Here is an 18,994-nt window from a genome sequence, read left to right as displayed (position 1 = left end):
CCATACGAAGGGCTGTACAAAGTTGTCCAGCATTCAGGATCCACTTTCACACTGGACATCGGTGTTAAGAGGGAACTGTTTATGGTGGACAGGTTAAAGCCAGCCCTCCTCGACCCCACTGAACCAGTAGTTGTGGCCCAACCCAAGAAGCGAGGTCGCCTAGCAAAAATGGACATTGGTGCCAGTTCTGGGGTGGGGCGGGGGGGGGGGACTGTGCAGTGGTACACCATTAGGCAGGTGAACTGGCCCCATTTGTCACACATGCGGCAGGGCAGCTGGCCAAAATAGCACCGTCAGGGGTTTCCTCCCGACCTCGCCACTGGGCTCAGAAGCCCGCGTTTGGGGACTCGTGACACCCCGGTGACGTCAGGGCTCCCCAGCACGGTTCTCAGCCAGGTCCAGGCTAGGAGTATAAGACCAGCCAAGCAGCCTGCAATAAATCAGTTTCTGCTCTCTGAACTTAACCCGTCTGGTAGCTACCACTACAGTCTCTAACTATTTTGCTGGCAAATGGAAGCAACCTGACACTTCCATATATTCACAGTTCTTGGATCTTTTCTCTTTATGGTCTTCTATGATGGATGCAGTGCTCTAACTATATCATTCATTCTATTTTATCTCATTTTTTTCCCAGTTTATTGCTTCAGATAGGCTGTTTTGTATTTCACCCCATGTTACATTATGAAAGTGATGGTAACAGTTTAAAACTATGGTAACAGTTTAAAACTATGATGATAAGAAATTATTGAGTTTGTTTTCCAATTTTACTGGCTAGAAAAAAAAACCTCCTTCAATGCAACAGAATGTTTTTGTTATTAAGGGGAGAATTAGATAGTGAAACTGCCTATCTTAAATTGGAAAATTAGAACTGCCTATCTTAAATTGGGTAGATGGATAATATAAATGGTAAACCTATCCAAAAGAATTTTCACCATCATCTGGCAAATTCAGGTCACATTAGTGTGGATTGATGACACAATGGTATAACTGCATTTAAAGCTTATTACATCTGACAGCTTAGTCTCACATTTCTCCCCACAAATAATCTCAATTGCCTGTCTTAAAATCTTTTAAAAACTCTTGTAATACTGCATGGTATTTGGTTACATTTTACCTGCATAGAAACTGACAATTCTGCACACTTTATTGCAAACCAGAAATTTCTTCATTGTCACAAGTGGGAGATTACTATAAAACAACCAGTGGAATTGGGGATTTCGTATATAAGAGCCACACTTCAGAGTCCTAACTGCCTAAAATGTCTACTACCAAAGCCATGTCTAGGACTGCAGAGAAAATACTTAGAATGTCCATCTTTTGCATATTAACCAAAGCATAAATATTTTGAAATATTTAATTGTTCTTGTGGCATGGGAGCCATTTGGCTCATTAAATCCAGCCTGGCTTCCAGGAAGCAATCCAATGAGTCCCATTTCCCCCTCATTTTCCCTCAGACACCTGTATTTTTGCGATTAAACCTTCATTAAGGAGTAATTTACAATAGCCAATCAACCAGTGAGGAAGCAGAACCCCCAGAGATAAGCCATGTAGTCATGGATACTCTACAGACAGCATCGAACCTGGTTCCCTGGAGCTGTCATCTCACAGCACTCACTGTCGCACCACCATACTTTATGGATTTTGTGATCAGCTGCCAAGAGGCTGAGGCCCCTGCAATCCTTGCTGATTGAATGATTTCTGAGCCATGGACTTTCTCTTTCCAGATGTCTGTTGCAATCTAATGTCAGCTTTTGGGTATTGCTGACATGCTTGCATCCATTAAAACTGATGTCATTGTGCTTCAGAGCAGCCAATTATAGTGAACTATTCTCAGACCACATACCAGGAGATGAAATTTCAATTAGTTTTATAAACTCTAAAGAATAAGGATTGAGTCTGACACAGGTTAAGGCTGAAGCGGAAATATAAACTTTATTGATTTTAAAAAGCATGGAATTGCAAAATAATTGAGAAAATGGCATTCACAGATTAAGGTCCATCAGAGTTATTAAAGAGTAATTATTGAATTGTTCTTTCAATAGGGTGCAAGATATTTAGATTTTTTACTTTTGAAAAGGCTGCTAAATGCCTCTCCTAGTGCACCACCAGCTTTTGCATTAGTGCTATTCAGAATTTCCATCATAACCTCCCTGTTATCCTCATGACGTCTAAGCATCATAATCCTTTGTTACTTTTCAAAATGAATTTTAAAGTAATTGCTAATTAAAAATGTGCTATGATGCTTGGGAGGACTGCAAATTTGGGTCGAGAAATACAAGCTCATTTTATCTACTACCTATTTAAACACGCTCAGAGGTAGACTGATGAGGATCTGCTAGCCATCAATAGCTTCAAGGTGAATCGCAATTTGGGTATAGATGAGCATCATTTATGCTATAATGACTTCAGGCAGAATAAACAATCCCCACAACCTTTCCTAGGTGGTGTTAATTTTCTTTTAGATTTAATTGCTTGTGACAATTTATAGCCAGTTTTATGCTGTGTTGTTGAGGAATGAAATGAGAAAGCCTTAATTAATGCATTTGAATTTGTATTTCTTACATATTAGAGCATTTATTTATTGAACATTACCTAGGATATGGTCTGGGTGTAACTCCCAAAATGTCACTTGCTTTCAGTGTTAATATATTTTGGGATATGTTTCAAGGGAAAACTGCTTCATAATTTTTTCAAAATCAACTGGGTAAACCAAGTTCTCAAGTTTTTACTTTAACTTTATTGTAAATTGCTTAGATAAAATAATATTTGTTTTTTATTAAAGAATTAATTTATCTCATGCCATTATGGTGTGGTTATGTGCAAACATAAAATGTCAGAAATATATCTCCTTTTTATTTTAAACTGCCTCTGGGTATTATAATTTAGTTATTTGGATAAAATGCAATGTTGTTGCTGTGCAAACTGCAAAGAAACGATCAAAAGCAAAGTAACAGCTTTATTAAATTCTGTTTTGCCTGGCTTTCTAATTGAATGTTAAATGCTGACATTTTATGCCACACCCTATTAATGAGAAATTTGCCTTGAATTCTAATTATGCTCTTGTAGAGAACTTGGAGCTATGTATTTGAAATTGATTGAGCCAAATTCAGCAAAGCTGAAGTAAATATATTGGTGCCAATTCAATTTAACATTACACTTTCTAGTTCACTTTGTACTTGGCCTAGAATAATGTTGCTTAGCACACACGTGTGGAATCTGACAGGCTACTTGACAGACATTTTCCAGTCATGTATTGATGTATATATTTTATGGGTATTCACAGTTCTTTGTAGATATGTAATTATAACATTTCACAAACACAATTGCATAAATTGTTCAGAGAGAAAAAAAAGTCTGTCACCCTATTGTTTTAAATCAAAAGGCCTAGCTCCACTTGTGCTCCTGACAGTGAATTCTTCTTGATTTAAATCATTTTGAGTAAATAAAACCATCTAAAAATCACCTCACTGACAATGGAGGGATGTCTGGTGAATTTCAAAATTGTTGCGAAAACGTTTAATTCAGATAAACTTCCCAGATTCTGTCTGATTTCTGGAACTTTTTCCAACATTTTGTTCTCTATTTTGATTTTCAGCATCTGTTTTTATTTTGAGATGAAGCAATAAATGGATAGGAAGATGATGTGAATGTTTTGTGAATAGCACAAGTTTGTTTTTTTTTTAAACCGAATTTAATCCTTTTTGTTTAAAAGATACCAGTATGTTGAATATCAACCATAGTTTTAGTGATTTACCATTGGACAAGGAACTGAGAAGCAGCTGTTACAACTATAGCTTGTTTAAAGGAAAGACTTTATATTTGCATAAATCATTCTACATGACGCAATTAATCTACGCAAATTAACAAAATTAAATATTTGAAAGGTACTGTAATAATGGGCCAAACAGTTGACAGTGCCTGATGGTTCTGCATCGAACCACTAAATCGTGGAATTGTGTGAAAGAGCAGAACCGATTGGCAAATTCAAAGGATAGTCCATTGGTCCCCATGGAGTCTAACAGTGGGATCCAGTGTTCCTGCTACTCCCTAGTTGGGAAATTAGAAATTGCCACTTTACCAGGAGCTGATATAAATGTCAATACCAGACCCTGCAAATTAACAGGTGGGAAGGGATGGGGTGGATTAAGATCCTAATTTAATTATTTTGCTTCTAATCCATTTTTGTGTATAAAAAATTTTCATTTTAAACAAATGGAAGACAATGTAGTTCAACTTCAAGTTTCTAATGTCTGACAGAATTTAAAAACTTTTTTATAATCAAAGGATTTCTAGCTGTTTCATAGTGGGAACTAAGCACATCTCTGGCATTCCAGTCACTATTCAGACCTAGTCACAGATGGTGAGTCAGGACAACTTGGGTATGTGGGGACCCAGGCAGATATTCAAAGCCACCAGCCTGATGCAGCACAATCTGGTCTAGCATTTCAGCTGATCAGTCAGCACTCATTTGCACTTACTTGGCAAGTTTGACATTTTAATGATCTAGGATCCAGTCGGGGGAAGTATAGCAATATGGTATTGTAATACGCAACATTTAATGACTTGCTGCTGGATGTAAAATACCCCATTATTTTAAATGGAATGTGTGGTGAATTAAGAGCACTGTACATTTAAAGAGAGTGTTTTGGTATTATTTAATGTTAGCAGCAAATCTAGGCAGTGGTTATAGGCACAATTGGTCACTTTTTGGTCTACATGATTTTTAAAAAAATGGAAATTACAAAAGCTAATGCGAGAATTCAATGCTTGGGACTCTGAACAGCAGGAATTATTGCTCTCGGTCCAGTTCCCTAATAAAGTAGTGGTTTTATTTTACTTCAGTTGAAATGAACCTAACATTTACTACAAGGGATATGGGGAAAGTGGATCAAGAATGCATCAGCTGTGTTTCTATTGCAACAATCGGGAATTGATTTGTGTTTGTATAAAGTAAATTAAGAATCAAAATCATCCTTCAAATGCTCCATCTGATTGAAAATTTTTCCTTGTGAACTGATGATGGTTTTGAAACAAAATGATGATTGGAGGATGATTTTTGCATTGCATAGTATGTGAAAAAGCAATGATGAATCTGCTGGGATAAAATGTTTCAACTTCTATAAAGACATGGAGCCAAGCATTAAGGTTAGTTGCTTGGTGAAACATATCGGTCAACTGTTGTGAATTTGGAATGATCAATTTTGAGAGACCATCCAAACACTACAAAGATATAATGGTTGGATGTCAGTGCTCAGCAACAAAATTAATTTGCAGAGTTGTTGGGCCCATTGGTACAATTAATGGTACAGGTGTATCATCAATACCGTACCATTGATGTTTAAGATTAAAGTGGCAATGGAAGCAGGAATTGTGATATTCAAGTAACATGCAAAATATCTGTAATCAAGTAAACATAGCAACAATCTTACCACTTTCCAACAATGAAATTCCCGAAAGATCTAAACCAGTAAAGTTAATTTGTTGAGAACACTGGCGAGCACGGTTAGTGTAGCAGTTAGCACAACACTCTTACAGTGCCAACGACAGGGGTTCAAATCTGGTAAGGAGTTTGTATGTTCTTCTTGTGTCAGTGTGGGTTTTCTCTGGGTGCTCCGGTTTCCTCCCACCCTTCAAAACATACTGGGGATGTAGGTTACTGAGTGGCGCAGGCTCATGGCCTGAAAAGGCCTGTTGCCATGCTGTATGTCTAATTTTAAAAAAATCATATCCTCTAAAATCTATTACTAGCACATTTATTACATTTTCCTCAGTCTGATTATCTAAATTTTTGGCTCATTTTTAACTTCACCAAAAGTGATTAGGTTGAATTATTCTTTAATTTGAGAGGTGGTACCAGTTTTTGATTTGTGATATTACATAAGATAATCGGGTGGGTCCAGTTGCATTGTAAATACTCTGCCATCATTTTGCTCCCCAGTTACCACTATTGTTACTTGCATTCTCTCTTCTGCTCCTGTAATGGGCAGCTACCACAAGGTAACTATCAGGGCTCGAATCTTTGATCGTTGGGGACTTGTTGGAGACTGGAGATGTCTTGCCGTCCACTCTGGAAATCTGCAACATCCGGCAGGGATCGTGCTTCAGTAGGTAACCTTCAAATGTCTCCCAGCCCCCTCCTACACGCACCATCACGTGTTTGTTGTGCAGCATCTGCAAGGCAAAGGAATTATTTCACAAAAATCAATGGAAAACTTTGGGATGCACAACAGAAGGCAATGTGATGAGATTAAAATGCCATGACTAATTATTTGGATATGTGGAATTCCAAGCAATTCACATAATGAACAATAATTTAAATGTAAATAAACACAAATATCCTTCCTAATTTTTCGGAGGTAATAAGCACATTCACCCAGACAGCTACTTCTGTGCCCACCCACTGTGGACAAGCTACATTTATTGATTTTGGTATTATAATCTTACTAGGTCATGCCAGTTGTTACAGGGGAGATTAATGCAGAAAATAATGGTCCTTTTTCAGTCATCCAACATTTCTAATATTCAGTGCAAGCCTGGTTCAGCTTGTACAACTTGTCCAACATAGATCAGACTGTAGAATTTTAATGTTGATTGTTAAATATCTTTCAACTTTTATTATATCCAGCTTATTTGAGGAAATCACAATTAATTGGAAGTGGACAGGTTGATAAGGCATCAATCTAAAAAAATTGAAGGGTTTTAATATTTACGTTTAATGCTGCAAATTAGTGAGGCTGCTCATGCCTTAATTCATTAATATTTACTGTGTGAGCCTTTGTGCTCAGAAGACCAAACTCAAAAGAAAGAACATCAACCTGGACATAATTTAGAATATTCACTGTCAAGCAAAAATCCTTCCTCATACAATTCTTTAAAACGTGCATAATTAGCACCATAAGTTCACAGCAAACTCTACACTTCAAAATTTAGGTAACAGGAGGGACCTGTTTAACATTTGACTCAGTTGTTTCTTTGCAACCTGGTTAAATAAATTGTACATGAGGTCTAACAATAGTACTGCAGTAGATCCTTTGAATCATCATTGAGCAGAGACCATTATAGTTACTGTAGGCCCTTTTACAATGGAATTTAGCAAATTGTAAAGACACATTTCCTCTGCCATTAAAATGCTCCACTTACCTGCTTAAAAGTCCAAAGGGTGAATTGACGGGTCTAACATGATCCGGGTTCCCTCCGCCAAGGGTGGTAATGTCAGAGGTGGAGGGAATTTGCCCCACCTCCTGTATGAAAGAACTGCCACTGAAAGTGGCTCCAAAGGGGGAGTGCTGATGACATTGCAATGATGTCATCCATCTGCAACCCAAGAGCACGAATTTTAAAGTACCCATCTGCAATAAAGGAGATTATGATGCGCAGAAATCTGCCTGAGTTCTAAGACTGCTCAGATCTCCACTAGCGCTTGTACCTGCTCCTCAGTCACCATTGTTGTGTAAAGGGGGTTTTCATTTCCTGGTATGCATGTTCCACGACCCAGTAGCGGGCAGTGCTACTGCACTACATGCCCCACCTCATTCACCCTCAGAAGATGGCTCAGGAATCTCCTCTGCATAAAAGGACTGCGCGATCCACCTTTTCTGTCTTCCGCATAAAAGACAAATTCACCTTTTTTCATAATGTGAGCAGGGAATAACGCGGCTTTTGTGCATAAAAACCTCGTCTGGCTACAAAGGCAGTTCAGAGGCTTAAGTACGCTGCAGGTGTATCAAAGGCAATGACTCAGCTACTGATATCCCAAACATTTTCTACTATCTACAAGTCTTTAAAGAGTTGATGGAAAACCCACCATTAACCATGAGACCAAGCTGACATCATTCTAGACATTCTCCTGTATCAGCTATCCTAACTCCACAACTCTCATCACTGCTCCATAATTGTCATGTGGGCATTTATAAATGTACAGAGGTTATTGACTAGTATACTCCTAACACTGACTCCTAATCTCACAACCACAAAAAAGGAATAAAGAACAGGTGCATAGAAACAGCTTCACCAGGTGGTTGTCATTTCAGTCTACACCCCATTGTCACTTGAAAATGTATCACTATTCCTTCAGTATTGCAATGTCTGAATCCTGGAGTTCCTGATAGAATAGAAATTTGGTAGTACAGTTAAATCACTATCGTGGAAAATAAATAGGTAAAAAATACTGAAGTTTAAAATTGCCACGCTCCAGCAGTTAGTTTGCCAATCCTTGCAACATATCTCAAGCAACCAGTAACTTCACCTTACCTGGCATCTACCAATTCCCATAGATGCCAGATATTGGGGTTTTACTATACCTTCAAAGGACTGTTACAGTTCAAGAATGTGGCTCATCACTACACACTGAGGCAATTAGAGATGGACAATAAATATTAACATTGGTAATACCCTTTTCCCAAAAACTTTTTTTTTTTTTAAAAATGAATAAGTGTCATTTCAGCAACTTTGAAGTCACTCAATTTTGGAAATATTTAAATTATACTGCATTTTAAAATTTTAAAGTGAACATTGTTACAAATTAAGAATTACCTTAGATTTGGAAATGACCAACAATTGTGAAAATGAATGCTAGATTGGTAATCGTATACAAGGAAACAATAGGATATCAATATAGTCTATTTTTAATCTTCAAATACCAAACAATTTCTGTGCAAAAGATTTTGTAGATCATAATTTATTCTGTAAGCTCACCAAGATATATACAATTATAAATAGTTTGATTATAAAGTCTAAATATTGATTCACTGCAAATTATTATAAAGATAATATGCAGGAAGATTTGAGTGCAATCATCTTGTAAAATATTCTAGTAATAAATTGAAATGACCTTGAGAGCATCCAATTCTCAGAAAAGATGCACTTAGTAATAAATTATACTTTTTTTTATTGTGCAAAAATTCTAATTTTAAGATGATTTGAATTTAACTGATCTGGTGAAAACCATTGAACTGAAGAATAGTAATGAACTAATAGATTAATTCTTGTAAGAGAGAGGTTTTCCATTTGATAAAAGAGCATGATTGAAAAGGTAATGAAAATTAATTAGCTTGTTATGAAACACATTGAAACTCAAGCTGTGGACACATTTCCTAATGTAGGAGCACATTTGAACAGAGCACAAGAGTTACTCAATTCAATCTTTGCAATATCAGAAACAAATGTGCAAAACATGTGCTCGTTCAAAAAGAATGATAAATATAAAACAGTTTTTGAAAATGTTGTGGATCTTTAAGAAGCCGCCTTCTGGTAAATCCAAGGCATGTGCTATTTTTACATTTTGTATCATCAAAATATCTACATGGTGTGGAATTGAATAGCAAAATATATCCCAGACCCAAGTTGAAGCATTTTCATCCCTCCTCCTTCAAGGAAGTGTTTTTCATTGATATAGTTATACAGCATTTTCAGCCCATCCTGCCTCTGCTTACTATCAAGTACCTATTTTTTCCACTACTTGGTTGATAGCCTGTATTGCCCCAGCAATTTAAGTGCTTATCCAAATATTATTTAAATGCTGTGAGAATACCTTTTGCTTCAGATGAGTCTTTAGTTTTATAACTTAATGAGAAGAGGGTTCCCTCCCTATTTTAATATTGCAGGAAATGAAAACAGAAGATATTTGTTTATTTCCCCACAACAAAAACATTCAGTAGGAATTAAGAATCAAAGCACAAAGGTTGAAGTATTCACCTAACCTGCATACTTTCTAAATAGACAGGTTTCATGATAAAGTATAGAACAATGCACATAGGAACATTCCCTTTGGCTCATAATGTCTGAGCCAACCACGATGCCAGTTTAAACTACTACTATCTTCCTGCATATCCATCCATTCCACATCAGTTGCTGTACCTGTCTAAATAGCTCTAAAACAATACTATCATACCCACTTCCATCCCCTCCCCTGGTGGGGCATTCCTGGTCCTCCTTGTCCCCTCTCACAAAATTATGCCCTGGGAAAGAAGAGTTTGACTATCCATCCTATCCACAACTCGCATAATTTTAAATACTTATATCAAGTCATCCCTCAGTCTCCGACCTTCCAGAGAAAACAATCCAACTTTGTCTAATTCTCCTTATAGCTAATCCTCTCTAATCTAGGCGATGCATTGGTGAACTTCTTCTGCAATCTCTCCAAAGCCTCTACATGCTTCTTGTAAATATGATGTCCAGAACTGCACACAAATATCCCAATGTTTCATATAACTGTAGTATGACTTTTAAAAAAATTGAATCTCAACCTTCCAACCAATGAGGACAATCATGCTGTATGTTTTTTTTAAACCACTATCAACTTGTGCTGCCACTTTCAGAGAGCTATTGACTTGCTTCCCTAAGAGACCTTTGTATATCATTGCTACTTAGGGTCCTGCCATTTACTGTACAGGTAATAAATCATAATTCAACTCCTGTCATATGTATTTCACCAGTTGTTGGCATTATTAATAAAATGACAAATATGTTATAAATTATAATTGTTATATTCAATCTTTCTCACAAAAGAGTCAAATTGTTAAGTATTATTGGTATAAATGATCATTGTCTAAAGTAAACTAGAATGCTGCATTGTAATATTGGATGTTTTTGATTCTGCATTGTTATAGCAAAACCTTAAAGTAAAGCACTGTATTATTCTCTGCATTCCCACAGACAATGAGCCCTGGAAGATTCAAGTCATCACTTCCTTGATAGTGTGTCCTCTGGCTAAGGTTCCCCATACTAAATCATTTTTCCTAATGGAATAGAGTAAATATTAAAACTAACTGATGTCTAAAATTAACAATACTTACAGCTATTTACTTGCTACCAACAAAAGGCTGTCTGACCAAGTACAAGATGATCACAGAATATTTTTGGATGTTCATAAGGCTAATAGCTACAAAAAATTTTTAGTGACACCATTTTCAAGCAGTCTGTTTAATATTTTGTTGCTACTGAATTTTAGAGTGTTTTTGTTAATATATACACTATGGGTTCACTAGATGGGCCTGCTCCCAAAATAAAATTTTTCCACTGTCCTTTAGTATATGTAATAATAAATGTTAACTTAAAATTTCACAATATCGCTCACAGGAGGTTAAAAATCATGTTTATAATACAGCATTGGTTAGACAATTATGACTTGCTAAACATGATTTGACCTTGGATTATTAATGCCAGTTGCCAATTTTGTCAGAACTTTAAAAGGAAATAATTCTTTGGAAGTTTGAAATTTATGCTGAAAGAACACTAACTTTAAACTGAGTGTTGTCATACAGAAGGAAAGAGATCAAGGTATAATTTAAAGATTTATTATATTGCTGTGCTACTGTGTGTTCTGTCTCGAGAACATTCATTCCCCTGGCTTGTGAATGATGAAACCATTGTATCTAGCAATGAAACATTTTTCAATCCAACCACCCACACAATGGAAATCTCACAGAATATAGTAACATTGGAGGGGGGGGGGGCGGGGGAAAGCTTCAGAAAAGTGTCAATTGAAAAAGGAGGAAGAATGAAAATACTACTTTAGCCAGAAATTAATTTACCAAGATAATTATTTTATGTCATACTCTACTACAGAAGGATAATAATTCAAAAGTAATTCATTTGATGGACATGACATCTGTGGGTTGTTGACTTTTGCCATGGCAGTTCTTCCATCCCATAAGACTATAGTTTGCCTTGGTGGTCAAATCCATATTGAACACTTTGTGGCTTAGGGATGCGAAAGTTACTACTAACATTTGTTGGCCTCGTTTTCTCAGAGCTTTCCTTTCATACACTTAAAAAAAATGATGAAAGCACTCATCAGGACAGGCAGCATATCTGTAGAAAGAGGATCTGTTAATGCGTTAGATTGAAGATCCTCCATCTGAACTGGTAAAGAGTGAATACAAATTAGTTTTAATTTGCAGAGTCAGTAGAAATGGATGGGATAGGCCAAAGGGAACGCCTCTGATTGGGTGAGGCCAGGACTGCTGTGGAAATAAGCTATAGAAGTAATTCTTCCATGGGTTAATGGGAATAGAGAGAAAAAATGTAGTAAGTGTGATGAAGTGAGGCAGTAGAGAGTGGCGATGCAGAATAAAGAATGTAGAAAAAGATTCAAAATATAGGACAGGAGAACATGCCCCACAGATTAGGACACAGGTCAAAACTGTTGACTGATAGAAGAAATTGCGAGTTTTGCTGCAGACAGGCAAAGCACATTCTGTGAAGTTGTAAAATATGATATTGAGTTCAGATCGTCACAACATGTCCAAATGGAAGAAGAGGTGCTGTTTCTCAAACTTACATGATGCATTATTATAAATTTGCAAAAGATTACAGGCAGATGGATCAGAGTGGGACAGAGGTCTAAAGTATCAGACAACAGGGAGCTTTGCAGTTTCCCCTGTAGACTCAAAGGGATGACCTTCAACTTATCTTCACAGTAATCCCAGCCTCACCCTATCTTTAAACTATTTACTCATTCATGATGTTCTTTGCAATTTAAAAACTAATTTGATTTCTCTCTTTCCCAGTTCCAAAAAAAGTCTTCAACTTGAAATTTTAATTCTTCATCACTTTGCACAAATGCTGTGTCTATCCAGCATTTTCTGGCTTTATTTCCACAAGACTATCATACATAGGAACAGAGATAGGCTATTCACCCCATTATTCACTGCCCCACCATTTAATAATGAGTTGATCCTTTTTCCCCAACTGTTTGGCCTTCACCCCATAACTTTGATGCCCTGGCTAATCAAGAAACCATCAATCTCTTTTAAATATACCCAATGGCCTAGTCTCCACAACTGCCTGTGGCATCAATTCTACAGATTTGTCACCCTTTAGCTGAAGAAATTCCTATGCATCTCTGTTTTAAAGCAGACACCCTTCAATCCTGAAGTTGTGCCCACTTGGCCTAGACTCTCCCACCATAGGAAACAACCTATCTACATCTATTCTGCTTCATATTGGGGTGAGTGTGTTTTTAACCGTTAAACCCCTGGTATCCGGTACCTATGGGGATTGATAGATGCTGGTTAAATGTACTTTGTAGTTACTGGAGACTTATTCTTACAATGCCCAACTAATACACTTGCATGATGAACAGTTTAAAAGACAAAAACACTCTACTTACACTGAACAAACTTCACTTGCCAGAATATATAAACCTTAAAGCATTTTACCTTATTTTCGGTCACATTCCTTGAAAACATTTAATTATCACTGTATCTGCAGGTTCCTTCCCCTCCACAGAGCCACCCGAAAGGCAAACAACAACATTATAGATAATTAACAACCTCTTCCCCCCCCCCACCCCTCCCCCCGCCCAACCACTCCAAAGTTTACAGGTAAAGCCTCTGACCGAGGCGACTCTTACTAAGCAGGGATAAAGAGACACTTTAAGAGAACCACCCCAATGGCGAGCTGCATCAACCAGCTCTTCATCCTGGGTGACTCCATTGCTGTTTCACACAACTTTATTCAAACAGCCACTATGAGCAAAGCACGACCAAAACGCTCTGCTGGCTGAATATTTGCTCCCATCTTCACCAAAGTTTTATATGCTACTTCAGAGAACATTTACCTTTATCATTTTAAGCTTGCATATTTTTTTACTTATTATTAATATTCTTGTTTTATTTTTAAAAATTATTTTCCTCTTTTTTTGCCAGTTGCTTGAATTCCAGATACCAGGGGTTTTACTGTATCTCTCTTGTATAGCTATACTTTGCATCTTACCTAAACTCTTCCAATGCCCACCCAAGTCTTCAAAATCCTCTGGTTCCATTCATCAGTGGCTACCTTTCAGATATCTGTGTTAATACTTGCCAGCTTCATCACCCAATTACAGCTAAGTGACATCCTGGTTGCAGATGTCCAGCTGGCCAATGGCCAATTTGCTATCTAGATGTCTTTGGATCTAAAGTTGTTATTGATCCAATAAACATGGTCAAGCATTACAAGGAGAGATTAGCAGTGGACATATGGTTAGAGATAGAAAGAACAAGGAATGTAAAAGCCCAAGTAGCAGTTGTTTGTAGGTCTGTGTGCAGCAGTTACACTGTTAAAATGCATTAATCATGTAAAACCTGGTGTTAACCTGTTATGTTCCAAAATTCAGTCTTGAATGTAAAGTAACAAAAATAATGGTTCAAGTGAGGAGAATAAATACCGTATATGTCAGCAAATAAGATGGGGGTCTTGAACTTTAAAAATGTCATCCCAAAACCAAAGGTTGTTTTATACACTATGTATAAAACTTGAACCTTAACAGGGAAGTCTCAGCACTCCCCGGCACCAAATATAAAATCCGAACCTTAATAGCAAAGTCTCAGTACTCCAAAGTGGGGTACATCCGCCCAATCTAAATGCCATCATTTCTGTACAGTTTTTAAACGGCCTGCAAAAGGAGCTGATAATGGTTTATTTTAAAATATGCTAATAACATTTAAACCTTTACTGGGCAATTTGCTTTTAAAATATTGTGACAGCATCGCTTCACTGGTCACTGGGATGGTTGACAAATGACTACTGGGGCAGTAATACTTCAGTAGTCTTATACAGTGAGTACAGCTCAAAAACCTACATTTTAGGTGGAAATTCAGGGGTTGTCTTATTCACAATTCATCTTGTATGCCGGCATATATGGTAAGCCACTTCCAATTAATTGGGTGTCAGGAAAATACTAGAATCCACTTTTAAGTACTGGTAACATGGGAAATAGAAAAACACAACCAGGCTGGGACAAAATTTCTCTATACAAAGGTATAATTTTGGAGAAGGAAGATGTGGGGTCATCAATGTATGTGGTACAATGAGATTTTCATAAAGGAGGTTGCAGCCAATTCAACAATTTATGAAGTTCAGGGAAATTCTTTCAGATCCCAGTGGTCACACTGAATCTACCAGCAGGTAAAATGCGGCCATTTTATTGGGGAGGAACAACTCCAGGGGAGGTAGAGGGAATGAGGTTCTAGTTATTTTTGTGGTTCAATTCTGTCCATCTAAATCTATTGAATTATCTTCAGGTTTGTGCTCTAATTTGGTTTTTTTTGGCTATTATTTTAACATTCAAAAATAGCACATTTAGGTTTTTGTCTTCAAAAATGCTTTTTGCTGCAAGAACATTTTTTGTGAAAATTCTGCATTTTGGGAGGTGATGGATTCAACCACCTTTATTGAGTAGATTCTCGCCAGGAGATTCACTGTTAAGAGTGGTTTTAACAAGGGGGGTGAACTGTGACTACAATGACAAGCTGGGGAAAATCAGTGGGTTAGGCAGCACCCTTGGGTAGATATGGCCAGTCAATGTTTTGGAACTGGACCTTTTATCAAGCTGACTGATCATTTCTGCCCATGGATGCTGTTTGACCCACTGAGCTTCTCCAGCAGCCTTACTGTTGACACAAGATTCAACCGACTGCAGTTTTTGCCAACTGTGATGTTTCTCCGAGCAGAGAGTAAAGTTGGCTCTCTGCCTGAGCAAATTCTAGGCTAGTGGGTTTTTTTAAAAAATATAAATACAAGAAAACTAGGGAGTATCGATGTTCAGTGGAATCTAGATGACACTGCACAAAAAACACGGAAAGTTTAAAAAAAAATCAATTTGCTGGAGGAAGTATGGTAGAAAGAGAATGGTCAACATTTTTGGGTTGGAACCCTTCATCAAGACAAGGTGTTTGACCCAAAATGTTGACCATTTTATTTCTCCAAGTAAATTCTGCTTGGCCCATCGAGTTTCTCCAGTAAATTGTTTTCTTTTGCTCCATATTCTAACATCTGCAGTCTCTCATGTGTCTCCAGACACAGGAAATAAATGTACAGTTAAAGCAAGTGATTAAGACAGGAATATGAAAAATATAGTCATTCAAGGAGGTACAAGACTGAGTAATTCTTGCTAATATCATCCAAGACTTCTGTGGAACCACAGTAGAGAACTCAATAATTTTGATTTCCTAAGGGTGAAAGTAAAATTTCCCTTGGAGGTGGTATGCTGCAAATAGACCAAGTTAATTTTTGGAAGGAAGGGATTGTGCTACGATGAGAGATTGATAGGTATACACACAATGGAGTTTAATAAAGTGAAAGATATTTCTATGAAAAGATTCTAACAGAGATGAACGAAGCATATGCTGGGAGTTAAATTGCTGCGGCTGAAAAGGCAAGAAATAGGGAGTCTAGTTATAGGGTTAGAGGTCAGTCATTTAGCACTGAGAGCAGTCTTTACAATTCCCTTTGCTAAAAGGACACTCAATTGTTGCGTTTACTTAAATGCTGCATCAATAGAATTCTGGCCTCTAAAGTAATCAATGGATATGGGGTGGGAAAGTGGACACGAGTTAAAGTTCAATTATAATCTTAAAGAATGATGCAGCAAAACTCTTGGGCCTAATTTATCTTCTCCTGTTCCTATTTCTTCATGGGGCTGTGTTAGCCTATGGCTTAAATGGGGAAGCAGATGTCATGTTCTACTGTGAAACTCCTTGATCTTTATGCTGAGTGAGTAAAACTGCATATTTCTACACTTCATTTGACTCTCAACATCTCCAGGGTTCTCATAAGTCAGAGAAACTGAGATTTACTCACGGTTCCTAAAAGTCTAAATGGAAGAAATTAAAACCAATTGAAGAATTTCCTAGGTCTCCATGATTTTATGGATTCAATAGAACCAATGTACGGTAAAACCCTCTGTTATCCAGAATTTAAGCCACTGGCAAATAAATAAATGAGTAGAAAGATAATTTGTAAAAAGATACGAGTCTAAAACTGACACCCTTAGTTGTCAGTTCACCAACCATGCAACCTCAAGCAACCAGAAAATTCACTTATCTGACATCTACTGTCTCTATTAAAATCTTTAATGTCTAAACAGCTGGTTAAATCCTTTAAAAAAAAATCTATCCCTATCTTAAGTATCCAAATGCTCCAGAATGTGCAATGTGTTGCATTGCAAAAAGTAGCAGAGTCTTTTTGATGACACCTTCTGAACCTGTAAACCACCGCCAAAGAGAGAAAACCAGTAAATGCATTGGAATCCAAAAATCTGAATCGCACAGTAATTGGATTTAAAATACATCAGAATTCTTTCATCATTTCCTGTCTACAACATGCCAAGAAGGTGGATAAGCATCATACACTTGAAGGATCTAGATGTGGAAAATAGAATGCAACTTTTTAAAGTAATCTGGAGAAGGGATACTTAAAACAATAAATTGAGAGGAACCAAAATTTGAAAAGCATATGAAGTTACAAATTTATGACAGCATTCAGCATCTTCTGTGTTTACGGATGACTAACAATATACAGAATATTAAAATAAAAAGCAAAATAATTCCAGAGACAAAAATCAGATCAGTGTATCCTTTACATTTATAAAGAAATCTGATAGGAATTTGAAAAAAAATTCATACTAAGATCATTTACTTATATTTTGATTTAAGTATATTTTTTTCCCCCCAAAATGGGCAGCAGGCTTGAGATCATTTCAACCATTTCAGTTTTGGCAGCCATTTTTTTTTTAGAACAATGAAGCATTATTTGCCTAGCATTTTGCACTTGAGTTTATAACAAGAAAAACAGTTTTAGTAAAGCTATGCTATATCAGAGCAAATGTTATATACATTAACTTTTGATGATTTTACCATTCCTTTAAGCACCCTGTTGGTCTTTGCACCTGCTGACTCATCATGAGTCATGTCTGTTATCCCAGACACAAAAGGATTCTGGAAACCAAAATTAAATGATGTTGCTATCTAACTGAATAAATTGAAAATACTTACATTCCTTTCTATTATAGATTATGTATAGGCTGTAAGAGTTTGGTATTTATATAACAAGATTGACACGATTGTGCTACTCCCTACAGGGAAATCTTTTTCACATATACATATATCCTGGAATGTAGGATGATGCCAGATTATTAAATCACCAGCTTCCATTTACTGTCAAAATAAATGACAAATTCAGCTGCTCATGGATTGGAGGGGTTGCAAACCTAATAAAAACAATTGATTAAATCAATTTACCATCATTATTTATGATACTGCTACATCATTGTATTCCCATAAAAGTGCCAGAAGTTTCAATTAAGGGCACTACTGAGTAAATACTCATTTTAAAGCTTGCAAGTTTTAGTAAATTAATATTGATGTGTAGATCTGAAATTCAGTCATTCCAATGAATCAAAACCAAAATACATTATATACTGCGTCAACATCAGAGGGGTCCAATAACATCATTAGAAAAACTAAATTGCTCAGAGATAACCTGTAATATTGGCATTGGTAAATTTGTTATAGAGCCTTGAACAAACATCAATGATGAATCTCTGACACATCAATCACAAAGACTTTCCAACACAAGATTGTACTTATGTTAGATGAAGTAGAAAGAAGTAAGTCTTGAAACTGGAGTTTGTATTTTATGTTAAAGGTATGCCAATGTGTGGCCCTGATATCAAATTGGATGACCTGTTTAAAAAACAAACTGGGAAATTTGGAATTAAAGGTTAATAAAATCCTGGTGGTCATTTCAGCCTGAACCATGTGTAAAAACTGGGCCTGGGCTGCTCTCTTCAGAGACAACAGTTCCCATTCACTAGTGCTATAAAGCACTAGTCCTGCATCGGACTTGTCAGTCACCAACGGGCCTGCAGCAGACGTGGACATACCCCTCCATAAATCTTCATCCGTGAAGCCAAGCCAAAGAAGAAAGAAGAAGAAAGCATGGATAGAGAGAACAAAAAAGCAAAAGTAACAGAAGATTAAGTCATTTTTCCCTCGTGTTTCTCCACATTCTCATACCTTTTAAACACTTTTCCAGCAATAGTAAATTTGTTTTTTTGGTTCATACAGATGAATCACAAGAATCAACACCCCAGATGTAAAATGGCAGTAACTACCCCTTTGTATCATCTACTACTTTGTATTATAATTTTAAAATATAATTCTCATTTAGACCATAGAATAGCTCATTTATTCCACCAAAGCCAAGTGTTATACAAGCTGTTCCCTCAGAT

General features: G+C 36.8%; 1 protein-coding gene across 1 annotated transcript in view; it reads right to left on the bottom strand.

The window, feature by feature from the left end:
* Positions 1-1,916: 1,916 nt before the first annotated feature.
* LOC138746720 (growth arrest-specific protein 2-like) overlaps positions 1,917-18,994 on the bottom strand; it is a 78,677-nt gene continuing 61,599 nt past the window's right edge. The window contains exon 8 of the mRNA XM_069905057.1: positions 1,917-6,171. Within this exon, the coding sequence (XP_069761158.1) occupies positions 5,923-6,171 (249 nt within the window). The 3' untranslated portion in view covers positions 1,917-5,922. The remainder of the gene's footprint in view (positions 6,172-18,994) is intronic.

Source organism: Narcine bancroftii, chromosome 1, assembly GCF_036971445.1.
Source record: "Narcine bancroftii isolate sNarBan1 chromosome 1, sNarBan1.hap1, whole genome shotgun sequence".
Lineage (NCBI taxonomy): Eukaryota > Metazoa > Chordata > Chondrichthyes > Torpediniformes > Narcinidae > Narcine > Narcine bancroftii.
Note: the sequence above shows the minus strand (reverse complement) of the source record. Positions and strands in the feature narration are given on the sequence as shown.